The sequence below is a fragment of the Myotis nattereri genome, assembly GCF_964212035.1.
Source record: "Myotis nattereri genome assembly, chromosome: X".
Lineage (NCBI taxonomy): Eukaryota > Metazoa > Chordata > Mammalia > Chiroptera > Vespertilionidae > Myotis > Myotis nattereri.
This window is the reverse complement of record NC_138078.1, coordinates 7,822,304-7,848,621: the sequence shown is the minus strand read 5'-3', so window position 1 is coordinate 7,848,621 and position 26,318 is coordinate 7,822,304. Positions and strand designations below refer to the sequence as shown.

At 38.3% G+C, this 26,318-nt stretch overlaps 1 protein-coding gene across 1 annotated transcript in view; it reads left to right on the top strand.

The window, feature by feature from the left end:
• ACE2 (angiotensin converting enzyme 2) overlaps positions 1-26,318 on the top strand; it is a 39,082-nt gene that overhangs the window by 10,236 nt on the left and 2,528 nt on the right. The window contains exons 3-17 of the mRNA XM_081081848.1: positions 1,557-1,647; positions 2,537-2,680; positions 4,065-4,177; positions 6,079-6,184; positions 8,247-8,344; positions 10,529-10,698; positions 13,326-13,552; positions 15,724-15,868; positions 17,669-17,767; positions 18,498-18,620; positions 19,044-19,261; positions 20,036-20,094; positions 22,208-22,308; positions 23,780-23,896; positions 25,976-26,170. Coding sequence (XP_080937974.1) covers positions 1,557-1,647; positions 2,537-2,680; positions 4,065-4,177; positions 6,079-6,184; positions 8,247-8,344; positions 10,529-10,698; positions 13,326-13,552; positions 15,724-15,868; positions 17,669-17,767; positions 18,498-18,620; positions 19,044-19,261; positions 20,036-20,094; positions 22,208-22,308; positions 23,780-23,896; positions 25,976-26,170 — 2,006 coding nt within the window. The remainder of the gene's footprint in view (positions 1-1,556; positions 1,648-2,536; positions 2,681-4,064; positions 4,178-6,078; positions 6,185-8,246; positions 8,345-10,528; positions 10,699-13,325; positions 13,553-15,723; positions 15,869-17,668; positions 17,768-18,497; positions 18,621-19,043; positions 19,262-20,035; positions 20,095-22,207; positions 22,309-23,779; positions 23,897-25,975; positions 26,171-26,318) is intronic.

The window sequence follows — 26,318 nt, the reverse complement described above, 5'->3', positions numbered from 1 at the left end:
TTTATCTTCTTACAAGTTGATATTTATTATTTTGCATTCTTTGGATTTACTTACTAACTAGGTGTTAATCCACATTATCTTGTACATTCCATGCTTCCCCATCTTTCCCACAAAGATACCATGTGAAACTTTGCCCATTGATCTGGTCTATTCTAGTTGGAACCGGACATTCTATTTTTCAAAGATCCAGATACTTTTAATGTGCAGCCAGAACTGAAAAGCATTGAAATGTAAGAGCTTGAAGTGTTTGGGAAGTGGGGGGACTCAAAGATGCATGAATTCAATGAAGAGGAAGAAGGGAGAGGTTGAAAAAGCAGGCAGATAGAGACCATGAGGGGTTTTGTGCCATGGTAAGGAATTTGGGTTGATTCCTTTGGACTATGGGAGCTTGTTGAAGTTTTAAGCTTGGAATCTATTTTATGTCTTAGAATAGCTACTCTTGTAGCAGAATGAAAGAATAATGGAAGCGGGAAATAGGAAAAGGGGAAACAGGGTATTTCATCTGGTGTTTCTTAAATCATCTGTGGGAGAGAACCAGCCCTCTCTCCCTTCCTCCCTTCCCCCCTTTCTCATCTTCTTTTATTACCAATCCATCACATGCCTAGATGTCATGGAAACATTAAATGGTCTTAAAAGTTTATAAACATTTATTCTCTCATTTGCTATACTTATCACATAATGGAAACAAACCATTTGCTGATTTGCATTGATTCATGGACCATATTTTGAGTAGCACTGCTTTACTCTATTATGTCTACTCTCCTTTAAATCTAACTACAGGGTACAGTTTAAACTTTTCAGTATGACATAAAAGGTTCCTCATAATCTGGCTGCTGCTTATCTCTCCATTCCCACGTCCTCCACTTCCTTCAACCTGCACTACTATTCTAGTTTCCTTCAACATGTCATCACTTCCGGAAAAGGCCATGTCTTTCCCAACCTCCTTTTACCTTTTAGGCTCTGCCCTCCATCTCTCTTTTCTACTTGACCAATTTCTGCTTCTCTTCCAAGACATAGCTCTAATTTGCCTTCCTCTTTGAAGCCATTCCTGAATCTCCTCCTCATACTCCCACATTATTTTTTGGTGACAGTTATAGCCCGTATCACTCTGTTATATAATTATTAATGTCATGGCTCCCTCATTGTCCCATGACTGTGGGGTCCTTGAGGACCAGTGACTTGTTCATGTCAGAATTGTCAGAGTGTAGAACATAGTAGATGTTCAATAAATGTGCACTCAGTGAATGCAGAATGTAACAACAATTGCACTTCGTGCATATGAAGGTGAGAAATGTTTTTTGGATTTTAGTAGCTCTGTTCATTTTAATCACTTCACATATTTTATTACATGTTTATAAGGCTCTGTTGATAACTGATGGTGAGGAGATTTGACTGAGATATTCTTGCCCTACATAAAGGAAGATACTTGGCAAAGAAGTTGTGAATTGCTGTATTTGGAGTAATAAAAAAAATCACATGGCTAAAAGGACATCTTTACATTAGCCTTTTATTTTCCATATTTCTCATTTTAAGTGTTTATTATCTTTAATTTGCAGTTGAACACAATTCTAACTAAAATGAGCACCATCTACAGTACTGGAAAAGTTTGTAACCCAAATAATCCACAGGAGTGCTTCACACTTTCAGGTAAGCTATTAATTTTGAGCAGTGATTATGATATTCACTTTTTCCCCAAGTTTTAAAAATGAAATTGATGTTAGATAATGGCATTGTGCCTTTCACACGGATAATCCAAAGGTGAGAAGATTCCAAATATGTGATTCAGCTCATAGACAAACTTAGCACTTAACAAAACTACATTTGTAAACTCTGTCACATTCAAGTAACTTAATTAAGTTAGCAGTTAAATGATGTCAGTGGTTTATTTTCTCCTCAAATATTTTGGAACTATAATAAGGATGAGGAAATTAGTGAATCATGATATTTCATTTTATAACTTTACTAGAGGCCCGGTGCACAAAAATTTGTGCACTCGGGGGGGTCCCTCAGCCCAGCCTGTGCCCTCTCACAGTCTGGGACCCCTCGGGGGATGTCCACCTGCTGGCTTAGGGCCGTTCCCCGGGGGATCAGGCACAAGCTGGCAGTCAGACATCCCTCTGGCAGCTTGGGAGCCCTCGGGGGATGTCCACTTGCCAACGGGGAGCAGGCCTAAGCTGCAGTCGGACATCCTTAGCGCTGCTGAGGAGGCGGGAGAGGCTCCCACCACCACCGCTGTGCTGGCAGCCATCAGCCTGGCTTGTGGCTGAGCAGAGCGCCCCCTGTGGGAGCACACTGACCACCAGGGGTCATCTCCTGCATTGAGCGTTTGTCCCCTGGTGGTCAGTGTGTGTCATAGTGACCAGTCATTCCCAGTCATTCTGCTGTTAGGCTCAATTTGCATATTACCCTTTTATTATATAGGATGACCTTATGTCTGCCAGCCTTAATTTTAATTCTTGAAAGTTCATGTAATTGTTTACACATACAAATTTTACAAATGCAAGTTTATTTTCCTTTGGGTGCTTTGCAATAACAGGTTTGGAAGACATAATGGAGAAGAGCAAAGATTACAATCAAAGGCTCTGGGTTTGGGAAGGCTGGAGGTCTGAGGTCGGCAAGCAGCTGAGGCCATTATATGAAGAATATGTGGACCTGAAAAATGAGATGGCAAGAGGAAACAGTAAGTTTTCTGTTCTGTAGAGGTCTTTGAGGCCATGTTTGTTTGTTTTTTTTCCCTCATGGATTACCAAGGCTGCCCTTTGATATAAGGTATATCCCTAAATTAATGATCTTCTGCTGAATAATTCATGTTGCCTGTCTCAAAGAAGAAACTACTGGGAAATAAGAAAAGGTGAATTGACTTTCTACAGTTAAAGAGCTCAAATACAGGGCCTCAAACAAATCAGTTGTCTGGGAAGGTGCCCCCAAGGTTCCTAAGGTTGTCTGGGGATTAAGTAGGAATTCTATTTCTCAGAAAGAATGAGAAACAGAGACAGTCTCTCACCTAACTACCATCTAGCTACAGTTTACTCTCAAAAGTTGTTTGTGTGTTTACCTCAGGGTGGTGTCACAGAAAGAAAAAAATCAGATTAATTTAGTCTGGAAACTCATTACTTTCTGCAGTTGTAATCATAACTCAAATCATGTGGTCATAAAAATCTTAACATGGGGAGGAATTCCCATCTTTCTTAACTTGCTCTCCTGCCTGGGTAATGAGCTGAAGCCATGGCATTATGGATAACTTTATTGGGATTGAGCAAGGAAGAATTTTTTCATCTGTGGTTTCCAGATATCTTTCACTGATACATAAACTCTTATTATCAAGCTGTAGGTAAGCTGGAGACAGTAACTTATCACCATATCCTTCCATCCAAATATTTATTTCTCTCCTCATCTTCCTGATCATTCATTGCCAATGTGCCTGTAAAAATAAAAAATACTAATATACATTTGCAAACTTTATTAGCTAATAACCTAGCACAAGCTCATGTTTTCCTGATGATGAGATACTACATAAAATGTACAGAGATGTACTGTTTAAACATATAATTTGCAAATAAATATAAGCCCACTGTGGCAATGACTAAGATGAGTTGGGTTGGATTTTAAAATATATGGCCTTGAACAAAATGGGAATTTAAAAATGCAGATGCAATCACATATTTTAAAGCTAAAGATGCAAACTGATCTATGGAGAGAGTAGAGACCCAGGGTTAGGAAAGTAGGAGTGTGCCTCTGCGCCTTACTAGTTGTGTGCAACCTTGGACAAATGATTTAATCATCTAAAGACAGGCTGTTAATCTGCACAGTGGGGATTATAATAATGCCAATCTTGTAGAGTTTTTGAGTTTATTAGATGAGATAATGCAGTTAAATTTCTGGCACAGAGCAAGTGCTTAACAGACATTAGCTAGTGTCATTATTCATCTACATTTCTTTGAGTTGATATTTAGAAGGGCAGTAAAAACCGTGACGTATCTTTGGATTTTTTTTAACCTCCAGGCAAGGCTAATACATATATATTGTGCTTTTACTCTTTCTTTCCCTTGTGTTCTTCTAAACAGATTACGAGGACTATGGGGATTATTGGAGAGGAGATTATGAAACAGAGGGGAAAGATGGCTATAACTATAGCCGCCACCAGTTGATTGAAGATGTGGAACGTATCTTTTTAGAGGTAACTAAGGAATTGTACCCAGAGACAGATGTAGGGTAGTGCACAGGAAGAAGGGAAAGTGACAAAAGGCATTCTGGCTTGTTCTAACATACTGGTCAGTCATTCCCAGGCCTCGTAGTTATGTAATATTGGAGCTTGAAAATATTTTAAAGACTAACAGGACAACTCCTACAGATGATCAGTATTTCTCTACTCCCCCCTGCTTTTCAACCACTAACCAGAAATTATCAACAGCAAGATTATAAGAAAGATTATAGGAAGGAGCAGTCTTTTAGATTATGAGAAGGAATTGTCTTTGTGAGCTACCTAGGGCCAGCACTGTCATCCTCAGTTAGCAGAGCCTTCCTCAGGACAATTGGTACTATTGTTTCCTTATCTTTGACTAAGGAAGTCTTTATAGGAAAGAGAGAGTCTATGAGTCAGAGTACCCCATGGACACTTCTTAATGTCTCCCTCTTCCTTCATTTTGATCCCCACATCTCCTACTTATTTCTGTGCCTTCAAACTTCTTATGTGTAGTTATTCTGTCTATCCATAGTTGGGCAGAGCTATAAAAAAATGAAAGCAGGACAAATATACCCCCCCCAAAATAAAGAGAAGTGAGCAAGATATTTTAATAATTACATCAAAGAAATGGCAAGTAAGCAAGTAAAGCATTATTAAGAAAATTAAAACTATAATTAAAAACTACTACACACCCACAAGAATAGTTGTAATTAAAAAAGACTAACAGCCTGGCCAGCATGGCTTAGTGGTTGAGTGTTGAGGAGGTCACTGTTTGATACCCAGTCAGAGCACATGCCTGGGTTGCAGCTCCATCCCCAGTGTGGGGCATGCAGGAGGCAGCCAATCAATGATTCTCTCTCATCATTGATGTTTCTCTCTCTCTCTCCCCCACTCCCTTCCTCTCTGAAATCAATAAAAAATATATTTAAAAAAGGACTGATAATACCAAGTATTGATGAGGATATGAAGATACTGGAGCTCTCATACTCTGCTGACAGAGATGTCAAATGGTACAGTCACTTTGAAAAATAGTTTGACAACTTCTTAAACGTTAAACATACACTTACCATATGACTAAGTTATTTCACTCTGATGTGTCTATATGAGAGAAATGAAAATGTATATCCATACAAAGACTTATACAGGAATGTTCATGGAAGCATTATTCATAATAGCCCTAAATGGGAAACAACCTAGTCATCCCACAACTGGCGAATTTTATCCATGAGATTAAATGAAGCAGACTCTGATGTATTCATACAATGAAATACTACTCAGTAATAAAAAGGAATGAACTACTGATGCATGCAATAACATGGATGAACCTCAAAAACATTGTTAAGTAAAAGAAGACAGACACAAAAGGTCATATACTATATAATTTCATTTATATGAAATGTCCAGAACAGGGAAAGCTATAGAGACAGAAGTCAGTTCAGTGACCTAGGGCTGAGGGTAGGAGTGGAATAAACTGCAAATGGGGGTAAGGAAATGTTCTAAAACCGGGTGGTGGTAATGGTTGCCCAACAATATAAATTTTCTAAAAATCATGAAACTAAACACTTAAAGGTGGATAAATTATGGTGTGTAAATGATATTTCAATTTAAAAACAAAGGAAGTAGGTAGCATCTTAGAAATGAATGTTTTTTCATCTGCTTTCATTTTGGAACCTGTATTTCTCCAGGTGTGTTTACTGCTTTATGCAATGGAGCTAGTTATCATCAGCATCTGGAAAGAAGGAATATTTTCAAACTCTCCAGAACATTTGAGAGAAAAAGAAATTGAACTTTAGGGACATTCTACTTGTCTAAAGAAGCTTCTAATTTTAGTTTTGAAGATTGTAAATAAGAACCAGCTTCCCTTGGTCTTAAACTTTCTTCCTGGGCTTTTTCAGATTAAACCATTATATGAACATCTTCATGCTTATGTCAGGGCAAAGTTGATGAATGCCTACCCTTCCCGTATCAGTCCGACCGGATACCTCCCTGCCCATTTGCTTGGTAAGAAACTCCACAAATTCTTTGTGTACTTTGCTCTTTGTTAATTCCACTAATAGAGTTCTTTTATGGAGTGAGGCCGAACATAAAACTTTGGAAAATTCTGTGAATGGAATTAGTAACATCATAGAAATTATATTTTGAAAGCACTCTCTTCAATAGAAAAGTCATTTTAAAATAATTCTCTATTGCATTACTTTATTTTGTACATAAATAGTTATTATGTTGGCTATAATTCAAAGGATAAAGGGGTGATTTAAGACAACTAGAGAAGGAACTCCAAGTTCAAATGAGAGTGTAAATGGGGAAAAATAAGTCTCATTATTCAAGTTGGTTGGCTAAGCTCTTGAGGTGAATTTGGGATCTTAGTATCATATTGTCATAGGAAAGAAGCTTGGTAGGCTGGAGGTAGTCAGCCATGAGAGAAATGCTTTGTAGAATTAAGGTATAGCCTGAGTTAAAGCTTCATAAGTTCATTCTTAACTGTAGCAATTACTTTTGCTGGAAAGTACTTGGTTTGGAATCATGTGAGTATGTATGAATTCTTTATCATGAAGGAAGGTGCCTAGCTTGGGAGAAAAATCAATCTTCCAAAAACCTTGGATCCTGCCACAGAGCCTTTGTAGACCATGCAAGATCTAGGGCCCTTTATTGAACCTGCTAATTCCCCTCCAGAGAGTGATTATCCTCCACTTCCCTCTCCATCACCCCAGAAGCTGAGGCCAAATAAAATACATGTGTTTGAAAAATTCATGTGATGTATACATAGTATTACTACTACAGCCAAGCTAATTTAGTGGCAGCCAATTCTTCTCCAAGGCCAAGCCTCGTTCAGCAGGGGAGAATATGGACAAAGGCCTTGTGGAGACTTTTTACTCTAAAGATATACATATATATATATATATATATATATATATATATATATATATATATTCTCTACAATGTCTTTGCCAGGCATTCTTTAGTAATTCAGTTTCTGCTTAAACCTACCTGGTGTGATGTACTCAATATACTTTTGTGAGCATTAATGTTATCATTATGCCTACACTATTTCTTATTTTAAGTTAAATGTCCTACACAGAATTTTTTAACCATTCTTTAAAACATCACTTTTCTAATTGTTCTCCTTTGGATTAGCCATCCTTTGTTGATGCCACTCTTCAAATATCATGCTCAAAACTGAACAGTTATTTTAATGAGGTTTAACCAACATAGAGTAAAAATGGAACTGTGGCTTCCTTTGTTCTAGATACTTTGATTCTATTCATTTACGTTACGGTCACATTTGGGTTTTGGAAGCAATGTCATACTGTTCGTTGGGTCCTTTTTGGCCTGTATTTCAGCTTTATGTCACATATCACATATGTTTATAGTCAATAGATATATATTTCTTTAAAACATGAGTTCATTGGAGCATTCTTTGTGTAGTTAAGTTACTCTATTCCTTTGATGTCAGGATTCTGGTCCTGCTATTAGATTGACTTTTTCTAGATCCATCTTCCCTTTAAGGGTATGGCCTTGAAATGCATTTTAACATTTATTTGAGATGTTTGAAAAATTACCCAGTTAAGTGTATTACTATATTATAGGAATAAAAGTGAAACTTAATAACTAATTACTAAAGGTTGCTGAGTGATGATCCTATATGATCTCTCTTGAATCCAAAAGTAGGGATTACTAATAGTTTGTAGTATTTTGCCCCTTGGATGGTGAATTCAATAAATGTGCTTCTAATCTATATTAGCTATCATGTTCCACATATTTAATAAATTGTGCCTTTTAAACCTTAAATGGGTGAAACTGAGATGATTCCCTAACAAGTTTTGCCTAACTACAAAATCTCCTGCCATTTTAACCTTTTAGAGGAGATAGAAAAAGAAGGGAGTTTTGAAACTAAAATAAACGAAGAGAAAAAGAGATAGTGAAAAGGAAGCACAGAAACCAGAATAAATGTAGAATACCATGTGGCCTGTTTATCAATTTCACCTCATGCACTATGTAAATATCAGTTCTATACTTCTGCTGTGCTTTTTGTGTATTAACAAAATCTTTTTTTTTTAAATAGGTGATATGTGGGGCAGATTTTGGACAAATCTGTACAATCTGACAGTCCCCTTTGAACAGAAACCAAACATAGATGTTACTGGTGCAATGGTGGAACAGGTAGGAAGAAGAGGCCTTGAAAATAAAATCTGAATCCTAATTTCATTTATTTTTAGGCTATATTTCTCTTCTAGCTGTTGTATATGAAACTATATGTATAAATAAAAATTTCAAGCTAATTAAATGTAGCTAATTAAATTCCTTAGCTATCTCTTCATGGAAAAGTGGTTTACAATTTCAATTACATCAAATACCTTGAATAACAGGTAGGGTATTGATCTTACTGAGAGATATTAAAAATGGAGAGGACCTAAGTTTTCCATTAAATAGTGAGATGTGGAATTATCAACTGACTGGCCACACTCTTTCCAAAGTTAGTCATTACTAAGCAATCAGTCAGTAATCTCTATGAATAATGGATAAAGAACATCATTAGATGATTTTTGCATATTTAAAATTTATTATTAAGATATTACAAGAGTATTTAAAATAATTTTTTAAATTACCTTTCTTTTGCCATTTTGGTATAATTGTTTAAATTCTTTGTGTTCCCTTCTATTGATGACATTATAATATATTATTAAATTCAGATAATAATCTACATTTCTGGGTAGAATTCATAGTCATACTTCTATTGGCTGTGTAAAATTTCTTCAGATAGTTGCACCATAATTTATATTTTAGGTATTGCTGGACTTTTTTGCTTGTTAATAATTTTAAATCTGTAAGCAGCAATGCAATGAACATGTTCACATACATAACATACTCCCCATACTCCTCGGAAAAGTCCACAGCTGAATAAAAACGTGAAGTTGTTAGGGTCTCCAGACTCCTGCGGCTGTTCTAACCCTACTTTATAGTTGAGCAGTAGCAGAGGCCTATCTTTATGTCACCCCTTAGCCTGTCTACAGTGTTTTTACACCCACCATATCTCCTAAAGTTACCTTTACAGTAAATCTCTGAGACTATCAGGACAGGTATTGTGATAGTTCCAAGTTGTAGCTGAGAAAACTGAGACTCAGGTAAATGACTTGCTAAAGTAAAAAAGACAGTCAGTGACAAGTGAAGTATGAACTCAGAGCTCCTAATATTTCCAGTGTAGATTTCTATTTATCCATTCTTTATTTAACAGATGTTAATTGTTCTTACTAGTCTACACTGTTTTGGTATACATTCATTCTGTTCAATAATGCCTTGCTCAAAACCAGTATTGGCTGATATTAAGGAGTAGTAGGTCAATAATTTTAAAAAGCCATAGTGTCATATCCTGTTTCATATCCCCAGGGCTGACATAGGAGAAAAACCAGACTTCACTGGTCTTCAAGATCAGAGGAAATTTTCTGTGTCACTAGAAGTGATTCATGAAGCATATGCTGATTATACAAACTTAGTTTGCCTGATGTGGGCCTTATCTTCAAAGAAGTGTTAGCTCCAGGGATACTGGTTCCCAGAAGAGTTTGTTGGATGGGCGACATCTACTGCTGCCTGTGTCTGATTCCAGAAGTCTCTGAAGTTTAGATTCCCATACAGACTATAAAGACAATGCCCAACTACACATTGGCTATTGGGTCACATGTGGGCCTTTTTGGTTCCAAAAGCCCATGACTGCATGTCCACCTTACTGTTTATGTCTTTCACTGAGCCTAATACCAGGGCCTTATTCCTTGAAGGAGCTCAATCAGTGATTGTTTGTTTGAGTTAAATAGTTTTTAGCAAAGAGGTCGTTGTTGTTTCTGTTATACTTGGAATATAAAGAATAAAGGCAAAAATATACCACACATAATGTCCTCCAGTCTATGAATATTTTTGTGCATTTCTTCATTAATGTACTATATAAGTGGTTTACATATTCTACTTTTCACTTACTAATTTATTATATTTTCAATTTCACAATGTCATATTTATTTAACCATTCTAGTAGTTATTTCCATTTTTCCTTATTAAAAACCATTTTACATGTTGTATACCTTAAATTTACACAGTTATATGTCAACTACTTTTTAATTTACAACAATATAAACAACAAATCAGTTTAAATTTAATTCTTTGACCTAATTTCTGAGAAGTTCCTAGGTTAGTTCTCTAGAGACAGGATTACTGAGACAAAGAGTATAAATACTTGGAAAATTGTCCATGCATGATGCCAAATTGCCCTCCAGAAAGGTTATGCCTATGTACATATCCAACAGAAAGAATGCTGTTGTTTTAACGCTAGAATTAAATACTGTTCTTTTTCTTTTTCAGTCCTGGGATGCAGAGAAGATATTCAAGGAGGCTGAGAAGTTCTATATATCTGTTGGACTTCCTAGTATGACTCCAGGATTCTGGAATAACTCCATGCTAACTGAGCCAGGCGATGGCCGGAAAGTGGTCTGCCACCCCACAGCTTGGGACCTGGGGAAGGGCGACTTCAGGTAGGGAGGCTGATATACAAATGGGAGACAATGGAGGCATGGAAAAAGATGAATTTAGATTCCTGCTCTGCTTCTCCGAGCACAGAAGAGATGAATGAACTTCCCTTTAACGAAAGCTTGGAGTCCATGAGAGTACAACTGGGCTTTTCCAGGAAAAGGGGATTGTCAGCAGCCCCTAACTTGAACCTTTAGACAATTTGCCTCATTTGAAATAATATGCACCCATTAGAGTTGCATGGCTATGGATATGGTGGTGCCCCCATTATGAAAGTTTTGGTGGTAAGATTTATGGAAGGTGGAGGTGTGAATCAGGCATTGGTCCTCCCCTCCATGTGAGTGAGACAGGACAGGTGAATAAATAAGCTAGGATAAAAGAAAGTGGTACATGTCTTAAGAGAAACCGAGACAACTCAATGGGGGAATTGGAAGAGAACTGACCACACCTGGAATAGCATGTAGGATAAGACAGGGCTTCTCAGGTGGCATTTGAATTAGGCTTGAAAGACAGGAAGCGTTCAGACAGACAGAGCTGGGAGGAGTACACTGAGCTGGCAGGATAGCAGGATTAAATGCAGAGATGCAGGACCTGGCATTGTGTCCTGATATCAGCACATTAGACTAGAATAAAGGGCCTGTGAAGAGGTTCTGTGTGATAGGGCATAATGAGCACAGGCTTTTGAATCCCAGGTGCCACTTAATGGCTGGGCAACCTTGGGCAAGATATTTAACCTTCTTGGGTTTCAGTTTCCTTATGTATAAAATGGAATAGTAATTCACAGTTTGCAGGTTTGTGAGTGTCTTAGGCTGGATTCCCTATCTTGAAATGAAGATTCCTGTACAAGTGCTGCATCGAGGGAAAGCTCTCAGGCAAAGGGGAGTGAAGGAAGTTGAGTGGGGAAGTTGAGCTGGAGAAGGATCTAAGTAAGGATGTGGTCTCAGCTGGAGACTTGCTTCAGCCTCATCCCACAGGGCTCTCTGGAGTGTGATTTGGACCTGAGTTGGTCATACCTTGAAACAAGGTGTATGTAACGAACAAATATGTACTCTCATATTAGTCACTCATTGACTGTGGACTGCCTGAGTGAGGGAGGGGGACATAACCTCCTGGTTGAGGCACCTCACATTTAGCCAAAAACAGTGAAGAAGGAAGCAGCTATTGGCTGTTAAGGGCTATGCCTCAGGCAACTGGAAGATGGGTGGATGCGCTTGGTAAAGTAGATCTGGACAGGAACCCAGCAGAATCCACTAGAGTGGCAGTTGGCACTACTGTTCTATAAAGACTCAAATAGTAAATAATTTAGGTTTTGCAGGTCTCTGTTGCAACCTCTTAGCATGACAATAGCCCTAGGTAACACATAAACATATGAGTGTGGCTGTGTGCCAATAAAACCTTTTTATCAAAACAGGTGGTCAGCCTCAGTCCATAATTTACTGGCTCCAGTACTAGAGTGAGGCTTAAATATAAGTATACATAAGTTTTCTAGCACAGGAACTTACATACAGTAGCCTTTATATATATAGTAACTATTCTTATAATTGTTTTAAAAGAGAATGGAAAATAACCAAGTTAGAAAATTAGGTTATGTTGGGGTATATAAAGAAGGTTGAGTGTATTCTTAAGCAGTGGGGAGTCCAAAGGGTATTTATCAGGGAGATGATATGGTTAGAGTGGTAGAAGAAAAATTAATTTTGGAACCTACTGAAATATGACCCCCCACCCTACATTTACCGGAATGAAATTGCTCCCCCTACAGTCACCTGAATGAAAATTGCTGTTGCCAAGTTGAAAAGAACCACTACCTAATGGCCACATGCAGTCCTTATTTCATTGGACCACAACAGCATTAGATAACATTTACAAATTGTCTTTGAAATGCTATTTTTCATTGTCATCCTCTTCTGGACTTATTTGACTCCTCTCCCTAACTCCTTTGAGCCATCTTCATCTCCCCACTCTACATACTGGGACCTCCTAGGACTTTGTCTTTGGCCCTCCTTTTCTTGCCATTCTACCCATACCTGCTTCATGGGCCACCACACGCACTCCTGGACTTACAAGCTAATTATTCCAAACTAACCATTTCCAGCCCCTTCTCCTACTACTTCACTATTCTGACTATACCAAGCTGCTTGCAGTGTCCTGAATGGCATTTTTTTTCTTAAGCCTTTCTTACTGAGTACCTCCAGGAATGTCAACCTCTTGTTCCTCCCTGCCATCTACCTGCAAACTTCTGCATGCTGATCAAGGTCCAGAGGGATCATTGCATCTTCAGTTATGCCCTTCTTGGTACTTCTAGGACACTGTGCCTGTATTCACTCATTGTTATGCCCCAAACCATGCCTACTGATCACTTACAGAGTACTTGTCTCAGAGATTTTGTAGTAGAGGACTCTGCTTATTTTTCTTTCTGTTAGCCTGTGAACAAGAGAACAGGATTCAACCCTGCCCATCACTTTATATTCAGCACCTAGCATAGTTTCTAGGACCTAAAAGGTAGGTCCTCAAGATTCATTGGTGAATGAATCTTGGAAAGATGATCCACGCTACCAAAATCCTATACAACTCTACTGTGATGATTAAATGAAACTCAATGAGATTAATTTTAATCTTGTCCATTTATGTGCAGGATCAAGATGTGCACAAAGGTGACAATGGATGACTTCCTGACAGCCCATCATGAGATGGGACACATCCAGTATGACATGGCATATGCCACACAACCCTACCTACTAAGAAATGGAGCAAATGAAGGATTTCATGAAGCTGTTGGGGAAGTCATGTCACTTTCTGTAGCTACACCTAAGCATTTGAAAGTCATGGGTCTTCTGCCACCTGATTTTTCTGAAGACAATGGTATAGACATTTTTTCGTGCCTTGTTTGATGGATTCTTTAGTTCGATGTGGGGAAAAATATTTATTATCATGCATAGGATATATTTAATTTTTCCACATAAAGTATAAGGTATTTATGGGTAACTAGAAATTGCTACTTGTAAAAAATAAGTATTTATCATGATGTGCCAATTTGTGGTTTTGTATCTTTGAAGAGGGCATAAGAGGCAACTGAACGAATGGTCTTGGGGCTCTAAGAAACATCTAACAAGATATTTTTAAACATCTAAAACAGGCCCACAGAATGGAAATGACTTATCCAAGGTCACCTGGCTAATTAATGTTAGAGTTCTGACTAGATCCTTCTGGTTCTAGGTAAAAACTTCCCAAAATGTTAGAGGGAACAGATTCTAAAAACTGTTTTGCAGAAGAAGCAAACTGAAGATGAGAGGGAAAGTGAAGCAAACTGAAGATGAGAGGGAAAGTAACCAGCCCAAGGTCAAAAAGCAACGTGGCTAAACCAAACCCAGGGCCCCAATCTAAAGCTTTTCCTATCATATTATGCAAAGTAAATGATAACTTGAAATTTGGGAGTTCTTAAAGAACAGGTGGTGGAATATCATGATTGGAAAGGACAGAAATGTTTTGTTTATCTGCAGGCAGCATAAATTTGCCCCTGTAACATCCCTTCAGATCCATGCTCTTTTTCAACATCTTTGCTTAAGGTAGCCTGTTTGTCTTTGGATGGCTTAGACTTGATAGAATACGACAAAAGTTCACAATATCCAGATTCTTCAGTGAGGATGCCATGGCTTTTGATTCTTCTTTGTAAAAGAAGGACACTTAGAGCCAAATATATTCTTCTCTTTTGAGTATTTCTGTCCCCTTAGTTATTTGATACATAAATATCAGCTCTGCTGGTTGGAAGGTTTGGTCAATGAGGTCAAGGTCACAATAAACGAAAGGGAGTTCACAATAACCACACCTGTTTTCTAATTTTAAAATATCATTATCAAGTCAATTAATAGACAACTATTTGTTTTATCATTAAAAAATATTCCCTGACAGCAGGAAAAGATGGTTGAATCACAAAGATAGTACTAAACATGGTTAAACGACTTATTTGAAAAACTCCTTTTCTTGGTTCTGCCCTGATTGGTAAATGATGTTAAACAAATAAGTTCCTTTATTCTCTTTTTCCCTCCATTTCTTCTTCCAAAAATATTTATTGAGCACATACTATGTACAAGGCATATTTATAGACACTAGAGTTAGACTGGTGTGACAAATAGATAATATTCTCCTGGTTACATTTCAGTAAGCTTCATTTGTACACTGGAGTGAACTCTACTGCCTTTTTATATCACTAATAAAGGATAAATGAAATAACATAATTTCTTAAAGCATTTTAAACTTAGGTAAGGAAAATATCAGTACATTTAAAGAACATTGTACTTCTGATTATCCAAGAGATGGTTAAGGGAGGTTCTTGTTTGTTTTACTTCCTGGTTTACTGGCTTTTGGCCTCCTTTGTTTATTATGTGTTTATTTAACAAAGACACAGAGTGCATCATGTAGCAAACACCAGGCTAGATGCAGGGGTGGGGAGCATCCAGCCTGGGGTCTGTGTAAGACCCTCAAAATCATTTGGTCTGGTCTTGCCAGGGCAACCGTAGGCAGGACTCAAAATTCAATAAATCTAGGAGCTTTTTTCATGGCAACATAAATTTATATTAAGTGAATTATATTACGCGAATGATGTTATAAATATCCAAATGCCCCTTGGCAGAAAAAGATTCTTCACCCATGATATACACTCTTGAATGAAACATCACCAGTCACTGCCTTCATGGAACTTACAAAAAATAAACAGTATGACTGGAAAAATAGATGAAATAGCGTTATCTCTTATAACAGATATTTAAGGAAGGCAATTGAAACTAATAAAAAATGAGGACTAGGGGTTACTTGTGGGTTTATCTTATCTGTTCTATCCAAGACTTCACTCCAAATCCCTTAGGTGAGAAAATTAATATATATATATATATTATGTCCACTGTGAATATTTTTCATGTAATCATCCTTATAGTAAGTGTATCTTGAGGAATATTTTGAGGTTAGGAAATTAGCCAACACAAAACACCTACTGTCATCCTCATTTTAATATTTACCCTTTTCCATTTTACTTTCAGAAACAGAAATAAACTTCCTACTCAAACAAGCACTTAATATTGTTGGAACTCTACCATTCACTTACATGTTAGAAAAGTGGAGGTGGATGGTCTTTAAGGGTGAAATTCCTAAAGAGCAGTGGATGAAAAAGTGGTGGGAGATGAAGTAAGTCAATGAATGTGCAATCAGTAAAATGTTTTCTCATAAGTTTGCTGTTTATTTTAAAGCGCTTGACTGGTAATTTGCTTGATCATACATCTTTTAAGGGCTGCTTTTCTTTCCCTGTCTCACTTCCTCACTCCTTTGCCAATGTTTCCTAGGGTCATTTCTCAGGACCTTGTCTCAGGGTCTGCTTCTGTGATAACTCAATCTAAAACAACTAGGATTGGGTTTCAAAATAACTTGGATTTCAACAGTTAAATCTTGCAATATGCTGAGGCGGGGCTAAATATGTGAAAATGAGAGAGAAGTGCATTTGGGCTAGGGACTGCCATCACCAGACACCATACACACACACACACACACACACACACACACACACACACACACACCACTACTACCACAACACATGAACTTCTTCTATTTTTTTAAGTCTTTATTTGGGTGCCCTCTCCTCAGATAAATGTGTTTTGGCTCTGCCTCCCACCCAGGCAGGACCAGGTGATACAACTTCTTACACTGTCTTCTTCAGTGTTTTGTCACCCATTAAACTGTGATATTATTTAGGAAGTGATCAATTTATTCATTATATTTATTCTTTTAAACAAAAATATCAATTCTACATTTTAGGTAAAGCCCTGGGGATCTAATGCTTATCATTCCAGATATTATCCTTGACTTGAAAGAACTTTAGTTTATGAAGAGATGTGGAAAATGAGACTACTGCAACATGTTGTATTGTGATGGGAAGAAATGGGGATCCATGAGCAGCCAAGTGGGGCTCCAAGGCCAAGTCTGATAGGTCAAATGAGGAGAGGCATCCAAATTGAGCTCTGAGAAAGCTGCAGGAGTTAACCATGTGTATGTAGAGGGAAACAGAAAGAATTCCAAGCTAATGAGAGTCTGGCACATTTGGGCAACAGATAATGATTCCTTTCAATAGTTTCAGCACTACATTATTTATCACTGTTTCTCAAGTGCTTTGCATAGCGCCTGACACATGCAGATATGAAATAAATGGGTTTTGGATAAAAAATTACAAAAGAAGACAGAAAGGAAAGGAGGGAGGGAAGGAAGGAGGGAAGGGCAGAAGGAAGGAAAGAGGAAAAGAAGGTTCAATGTGCTGCCAGTTGGGTGGGGGAAACATGGGGCAGGCCTCAAAGAAAGGGACATTTGAATTAGCCTTGAAAAATAAGTAAGATTTCAACTTTACAAAATTCTGTCTGCACATAAACTGTGGTGCCAGAGGCGAATTATTAGGACTTTCACTGTATGTCTTAGGCCATGCAATGCACTTTATTAAATCAGTATTTTGAAGATACAGTTATTTTCTAATGGTATAGTTTGGCTGAATTAAAAAAGGGGAAGAGATAACTACATAATAGTCTGTAGTCTGTCATTTTTGGCATGGTTTCTATTTCACCTGACAACCAATCCTATATAATAAAAGCCTAATATGCAAATTGACCAAAAGGCGGAATGACCGGTGGAACGAACAGTCACTATGACACACACTGACCACCAGGGGGAAGGTGCTCAATGCAGGAGCTGCCCCAGCCCCCAGGCCTCAGGCCAGTCAAGGCAGGTGCCAACGAGGGCCTCCTGATCGCCCCGCCAGTCATCCCACAGATTGGCCCTGATCGCCGGCCAGGCCTACGGACCCTACCTGTGCATGAATTTCATGCACTGGGCCTCTAGTTATAGTATAAATACCATTGGCTGATGAAAATGCACTAATTGAACCCAACTGTACCTCCTCATAGTGGGTGACCCAGAGCTAATATATCTTCTTTTTTCCTCCCAAAGGCGAGAAATAGTCGGAGTGATGGAACCTGTGCCCCATGATGAAACATATTGTGACCCCGCATCTCTTTTCCATGTTGCTAATGATTACTCATTTATCCGGTAAAGTATAGTTTCTCCTCACTGTTTAACTAGTAAGGTTTGTGGACAGCTGTTCTAATGGCAGATAAATAGGGATCTATTAAGCAAAGACTATAATTTTTCTTTCTATCTCCACCTACTTTCCAGCCCCCAAAACCTCAAAATAGATGATGAATTTCCATTCAATTTAACTCAACACAATTTATTGGGTTAAATAAAACTGTTTGAGATCTTTTCTCTCCCATCAAGGAATTTATAGTATCCTTATCCTTGAGATAAAAACAAAAAAAGTGTTTTTGTTTATCTTATTGTTACTGGCAGAGTTCAGAGTGATTGTAATAGAAAGACCATTTTTAACATGAAGTGCAAAAACCTATGTTCTGCACCTATTAGCCCCAGACTTGAATTTGCTGAGCCTCAGTTTATTTATACAGAGGAAATAATATTATTGACCTGCTGTAAGGACTGATTGGTATCATTTATATGAGAAAGAGCTATCCATCTGTAAAACACAATACAAATGTGAGCTAACATTTAACAAAATAATACTGCCTTTTTATCAGCTGATACAGAAATGCATGTAGGTTATGATGAGTCTATAAGGGTTCATGTTTGGGTCTTTCTGGAGCAAGAGGTTCAATAAGTATCTCTTTGATTACTAGGGCCTCAGAATTTAAATATATGCCTCAATCTATGACTTTATCATAGAAACTAAACATGGTCCTGCTTGTTTTCTTTGTCTCTTTTACAGTTATTTCACAAGGACCATTTTTGAATTCCAGTTTCAAGAAGCCCTCTGTCAAATAGCTAAACATCAAGGTCCCCTCCATAAATGTGATATCTCAAATTCCAAAGAAGCTGGGAATAAGCTGCTGTAAGAAACGCTTCAAAATGTTGAACTTCTCCGACTATCCAAAATTACTCATTTCAACCCCTATGTCTATGTTTAACTTTGATTTCTTTTGTCTAAAAAGAAAAATTTTGGCCTCAAAATGTCCTCATCCACTAATTAAATGTTTGTTTTGTGGTCATATGGGAACTTAGACCATGTGATGGCTGGACAGGCCACCTCCTTTCTCCATGTCAGTACTACAGAGTTCTCTTTGTAGTAATTGGAAAGGAGAAGAGATTGAAGGATAAATACATCTATTAACATGCCTTATTTTCTTATCTGCCAGGAGCAAACTTACCCAAGCCAAAGAGGAGAAACCATAGATCATACATGTAAATATATGTACACCTGAAATCCCTCAAAAGGCCCTGAACTTATCCCGCCCCCTTTTTTTTTCCCATGTAGTGAAATGCTGAAACTTGGAAAATCAGAACCCTGGACCTTAGCACTGGAAAAGATTGTAGGAACAAAGAAAATGGATGCAAAACCACTGCTTAACTACTTTGAGCCTTTGTTTACCTGGCTGAAAGAGCAGAATGGGAATTCTGTGGGATGGAACTCTGGTAATTCTGTGGAATCGCGCTCTGGGAATTCTGTGGGATGGTTCTCTGACTGGAGTCCATGTGAGTTTACTGAGTTGACACATTTCAAATCCCTCCCTCTCTGCTTCCCCTGGTCTTCTCTGGCCCCAAACTACCCCTCCTCCTGGTTTGTTAGCCTGATATTTAAAATAAAAGAGTATAACATCCCCAAACCCACTGTACTCAAATCTTACTCTTCAAAGACAATAAAACTTAATAATGGTTTTTAGTAAAGAAATTACCAATATTTATATCATTATATCTGCAGAGCCAACTAATATACTATTTTATATCTTTTATTTTGTGGCTTTTGGTGATAAAAGGAGGTGCAAGAGTAAGCAGAAGTGCATGTCTAAAACTGGCCAATAAAGAAATAACAAGATAAATAAATTGTTTAGAAAGATAAAAGTAATTGCCAGAAAAAAAAGTTAACTCAAGAAAGAAGACAGCGTCCAGAAAGCAGTAGATTCAACCCAGAAAAGCAGCAAAGGGATGAAACTGAAAAGAATATTTGATATATTGGAATAGTTTGTATCTTCTCTCCACCCCCAGCTGCACCTGAATCTCAAGCCTCTCTGGGATTCTCTGGGACTTTTGAGGTCTGCCCTGCCTCTGTGTACAAATTAGGCCATGACTTCCTGACCCTTGAGAAAGCACTTACCACTCCTCCATTACTTCTCATTTTCCAAAAGTGTGTTTAGGTCTCTTTTAAAATTCATTTACTATCATTTTAATGGGATTTGGGGAGGGGAAGGAAATAAACACACATGGTCAACCTGTCATGTGTAATAACAGCTGTGATTTCTCTTTAATCAGATGTTGAGCAAAGCATTAAAGTGAGGATAAGCCTGAAATCAGCTCTTGGAGAAAAAGCAGTGAGTATTCTGGGCACTTTCAGTGTACGCCCTTAAGTAGGACACAATAACACAATCAGCCCATTCCAGTGGGGTCTAAAAGTTGAGTGCCCACATAGTTCTCTTAGGAACTACAAGTCCCCAATTCTGGCCTTTGGCTTTTGTTTATTTACTTTCAGTAACACATTCCTTATTGGATTGGCTATGTCTACTTTTTCCTTGAAGGTGTTATGAAGACCAATGAGAAAGCATCCAAACTTAAATATCAAATACCCATCCTTACAATTCACTCTTATCATCATTACTTGTGTTTGAGGGAGAAAACATAGTTATATTTTGAAAGATTGTTTGTTTTTAGAAGTAATGCCGGGAGCTTTGCTTTGCTTCGTTTTATTCAATCATCTATATCCTGGAAATGTGTTAAAAATGCAGAATCTTAGGCCCCAGCCCTGGACCTGACTATTCAGAACCTGCATTTGAACAAACCTCCAGGTCATTTGTAAACACAATAAAGACTGGGACGCTCTGATTTAGAACACCGTTTCTCAAGCCTGGCTGTACACTGGAGTCATATGGAATGTCTTAAAAATATTAATGCTTGAGTCCCACTCCCAGAGATTCTGACTTAATTGCTCTGTAGTGTGGCATCAAGAGTTGGGCATCAAGTGTTTTGAAAGCTTCCCAGGTGATTTTGATAACAGCAAAGTTGGAGAAGCACTGATGTAGAGATGCATTTTGGGATACCAAAATGTTTTACAGAAAATCATATTACTTACACCCTCTTGTGAATTACTTTAATCAGCTAGTGCTTTCTTCTCAACACTGTTTCAGGTTACCTAGTCTGAAAAAGTAGTGGCTTTGGTTGGGGAAGAGGAGAATGTTGTCTCAGGCAGATGGGAATCAAAGGACTGGGTGGGGGCATGGCACCCTGAAGCTTCTGCAAGATTAGAGAATAATCTGGGACTATTGGACAAAACAATCCAAGGTGCTATAGTAAATTGTTATTTGCACTGGATAGATCCAAAGATTGCATTTCCATTCCCTTACTTTTCCTGGGAAGTTAAATATTATCAAAGACTCCACATTTGTTGTACTATATTTTTCATAAATAAGACATCCGAATATAAGTAACATAGTAGGAGTGAAACTGAACATTTTAAAAAGTAATAATAAAAATGGAGATGAATCACTTCCCAAGCCTTAAAAGATACACTTCCTATTTCTTATCATTGGGATTCTTTCTCTGTCTTGCATTATTAGTTCTCCATTGACCTAATAAATTTTAATCACTTTAAAGTATCCTGCAGGTCAGGTTCCTTTCCAATTATTTTCTTTTTTTCTTAACTTTTGTCTCATGTGCCCTTTCCATACACTGAGGGATTGTTAAATACTGAATACTATTGCCTTCAGAGGGTTTGAACATTCTAAGGCTGATTCACTAAGCAAATAGCTCTTCTGATGAGACCAGAATTATACTTGTTTTTCTTAAAAGAGAAAGGACAGATGCAAAATTTGTGCTGCTCATTAATCTCTACTGCCAGCTACTGGAGGAAAGAGTGAATATTTTTTCTCTTGTAACTAGTTTTTCATAGACTATGAAAATACACAAGATATTTGTTTAGCACTGAAAAGAACAAATTACATTGTTTATAGAATTATTTTTCCCTTGAATCTCAAGTTGTTTTCTCTTTTACACTATACATATTTGAGAACTTGCTATAAAATAGTAATTCTCTGCATACTTGTCTACAATATATGGACATTTAACCAAAACTCATAACTTGCATGACTCCTGTCTATAAGCCTGCCTTCAGAGTGTTTATTTCATGTTACATGAAACTAACGTTAAAGAATCAGCGAACTTGGTGGTTCTTAAAGTGTGGTTGCCTGACCAGCAGCATCAGTACCATCTGGGAACTTGTTAAAGATACAACTCTGAGGGTGGGGCTCAGTATGCAATGTTTTAACAAGGACTCCAGGTGATGCTGCTCACACTCAAATGAAAGGTCACTGACTTAATGAATAACAAGAATCTTTGGAATATTAGCAAATTTGAAAATAATACTTGTGTACTATCAAGACTTGCATGCATACTATGATCCCTACTGAGCAGTGTTCTCTTTTGAATTTGCAGTATACATGGAATGACAATGAAATGTACTTGTTCCAGTCATCAGTTGCATATGCCATGAGAGAGTATTTTTCAAAAAAGAAAAACCAGACAATTCTTTTTGGGTGAGTTCATTTGCTGTGCTTTCAAGTTATTCCAACTAGTACTTCCCTCATTCTTGGGTCTGAGGAGATAATTATGTTTAATCTTTTATTCAAGTGAAATTAAGAAAATCCTCCTAATAACTTTTAAACTTCTTTTATATCCTAGAATGTGGGCCATTCTATTTACAGAACTGTGATTTGGTTGACTTGCAGATTGCAAAAGTATTGTTCTTATTAAACGCCTTCTCTTCTCACTTCCAATTCCCTCCCCTTCCCTCTTCTCTTCTTTTTTCCTCTCCTCTTCCCTCCCCCAGATGCTCTCATGTACCCTCAACACTGAAAGAAAAAGGTAGAAACCTCCCTTCACTGAGCTAGTATTCTAATGGCAATATATATATATATATATATATATATATATATATATATATATATATATATATAGTGTGTGTGTTATAGACAATCAACAAAGTATATAAGAGAAATAAAATAGAATTAGATAATGATAAGTGCTAGGGAGAAAATTATAATAGGAAAGGGGGTAGGGAGTGTGGTGTGTATGTGTGTGAGTGTATAGAGCTTAATTTTATGTAAAATGGTCAGAAAAGGCCTCATTAACATTTGAGCAAACATCTGAAGTAGGAGAGAGAGTCAGTAATACAGACAATGTTTCAGTCAGGGAAAGTACCAGTTGGAAAGATTCTGAGGAACAGATATCCTTCACCTATTGAAGAAATAGCAAGGAGTCCAGTGTGGCTGGAGCAGTGTGAGCTAATAGAAGACAAGTAGGAGGCACTGTGGTTAGGGTGGTATTGGGACATGTGGGTTGGAAGGGGAGAAGAAAGTTCATGTGGGCCTCACAAGTCATTCTAAGGACTTCAGCTTTTATTTTGAGTTAGAAGGCCAACAAGCTAGATGATTTGCTTCAGATTTTATTAGGATCACGCTGGCAGATTTTATTGAGAACACATCGTACTGTAAACCCCACGCCTCACCCACATCCATAGGTGTAACATGACAGTTCTGTTGAGTGGGGCAAGATTGCAATGATGTAAACACACCACCTCTGTCCATGTTACTAAGCTGTTGCTGCCCACCATATTGGTCATCATAATCCCAAGTCACCAATGATTCCTCACTGATTCTTCTGGTGCTTTTAGTTTGGATTTTTCTATCATTGAAAAAAAATGTGATTTTTATATGGTGGCAGAACAAATAGTGCAAAGACATGCTATCACAACTTATGTAGCCGAGTTCATGTGCTTTGGGCAGTGTTAAGCTTTTTTGGGTAGGGAGTGCTGGTGTGTGTGTGTGTATGTGTGTGTGTGTGTGTGTGTGTGTGTGTGTGTATGTGTCCTATTGTTTGCCCTGACCCATATTTCTCTAATTAACCCCGTGCTCCTCTACCAATCTCCTTTTCACCAGTGGAAGTCGTCATTCTATTAATTGTGTTCTCTGTGCTATGAAGGGAAATGTTTCTTTTGTTTCTCCTCAGGGTGGAGAACGTGGTGGTGAGTGATGTAAAACCAAGAATCTCCTTCAACTTCTTTGTCACTTCACCTGAAAATGTATCTGTCATCATTCCTAGAAGTGAAGTTGAAGATGCCATCAGGTGATATTTTACTTTAAAACTATAAGGTCAAGGGGGTTAACAAATGCAACAATAACCATCACTAACATTGAGTGTGCTCTTACTGTGTGCCAGGCAATGGTCTGAGTCATTTACAAATTTTATCTCATCTTTTTAGAAAATATGTTTTTATTCATTTTAGAGAGGAAGGGAGAGGAATGTAGAAATAGAAACATTGATCGGCTGCCTCCTGCACAGCCTTCCCACTGGGGATTGAGCCCACAACCTGAGCATGTGCCCTGACTGGGAATCAAATGGGGGATCTCTTTGTTCCCGCAGATGCAGGCCCTTAGACAAGAATTTGAGTGTAAGCAGTTTATTTGGGAGGTGATCTCAAGAAGCAGTGGTAGAGAACTGTGAACAGGAGACAAAAAATGGAAGATAATACATCACATATTACTGAGCAAGTTACCACTGTGGGCAACTAGAGCTCCAATTTTGCTGGGGGATTATGGGATACTTTGTAGAATATGCACCTAAATTGTCCCAGCAGAGCTGGGATATTTATTCACCACCTCCCATCAGTCATTGGTTGGGAACTGCTTACAGGTGACAAATTCTCCAGCATTTCTGGCCTGCAAACAGGGCAGAATCTTGTGGCCTGAGAATGCAAAGGCAGCAGGTACTGGCTGAAGAAAGTCTAGCCAGCACTCATGGAAATAGTTTCAGTGTGAAAGGGACATGGACAGGTATTGTCATCATTTGCTATGGGGACTTGATGTAGGATTCATTTAACTTACCAAAGTCTGAAACAAAGTAGGCAAGCATAGATTTCCTTAGACATTGGTTAGCCTCCACACAAGGAGAGGGCCTTGCTTTGGGAAGTGATATTTAGAAGGAACAGCTTGCCTAATTTGCCTCAACTGTTTCCCAAAACAGCAAAAGTGAAGAATGGGCAGATGCAGGTGGTTCCCCTCGCATTAAAAGGCTTACAATAGCCTGCTAGGGGGAAGCTCACTAGATGGCCCTCTTGAGCTGCTGTTCATCTTTAGAAGGAGAGCTAAGATCTGCTGGGCAGTGTATGTGCAGAGAGGTGGGTGTACAACCTAACCAGACCCAGAGACTCACTGACTGCCTCCATGAAAGAGCCCAGCCCCCTGTAAGCTGCAAGGGACCTCAAACTTCCTATTTCCAGAATGACTTGAGACACTTTCAGGCTAAAGTTGCCAAGGTTTACATGACTAATTCTACTTTGACTGCTCTACTTCCCTGGGTGGGCTCTGACCTCTTGACCTCTGTACTCAAGGGTAGGACGATGGGATGCCAGACACTTTGGTTTTTGATCCAGAATATTATCCATTTTATTATTTTTTGTTTTGCTTTTAAAAGAATTTTCATCCTTTTATTTTTAATTTATAAAATTCAGCCATGTCCCATCCCTGTGCTGGAGAAATTGGCAAAGGCCCTTTTCCCATGTCCCTGCCCAGTGCTTCTTCCAAATGTCAACACCTTTTATTTGGAAAATACAACTGGGTACAGGACATCATTCATTTACTAGAGGCCTGTTGCACGAATTCATGCATGGGTGGGGTCCGGAGGCCCGGCCCAATCTGAGGGGAGGGGCTGAGTGCTGGCAGTTGGTGGCCTGGCTCCACCCCCTGGTCTAACTGGTTGAACTCCTGGTTGAGGGGACAATTTTCATATTACCCTTTTATTATATAGGATAGAAGAGGTGCATTCAATTGTCCTTTTCCATTATTTGACATAAAGTCATTGTAGATATACTCTGATAGAAGGGAAGTTCTTGCCTTTGCAACATAATCATCACAAATGAACAAATGCCAGCCGTTTGAATGTTTCCACACTTGCAACCAATTATCCAATGAAGCTGTTGCCAAACCTAATCCAGATTGCAAGATATTAAAGGTGCATAATTGTTAAAACATATCTTTCCTTGGACCTGGTGATCTACTTTGATTTCATTGCTCTTTAAGGTGTACATTCTTAGGCTAGGCCTTATCAAATCCTTTCAGGAACAATGATATAAGGAGTAAATAATTGCACACCTTTTTATTTTGCCAACATGTTCCTTTTGCCTAAGTGTTTTACTTTTGGGGATAGGATGTCCCGGGGTCGTATCAATGATGCCTTTCGCCTGGATGACAACAGCCTGGAGTTTCTGGGTATTCAGCCTACCCTAGGACCCCCTTACCAACCACCTGTCACCATATGGCTGATTATTTTTGGAGTCGTGATGGGAGTGGTAGTAATTGGTATTGCCGTGCTCATCTTCACTGGGATCAGAGACCGAAAGAAGTAAGTGAGCTTTCCTAGACATATCTATCCTAAAACAGAAAGGTTTAGGGAAAACTAATTAGAAAATTTGCAGTAAGTGGTAGGTTGTAAGGATAATTGCCACATTTCATCAGCACTTCACCTACCTAGTAAGCCCTACCACACAGTA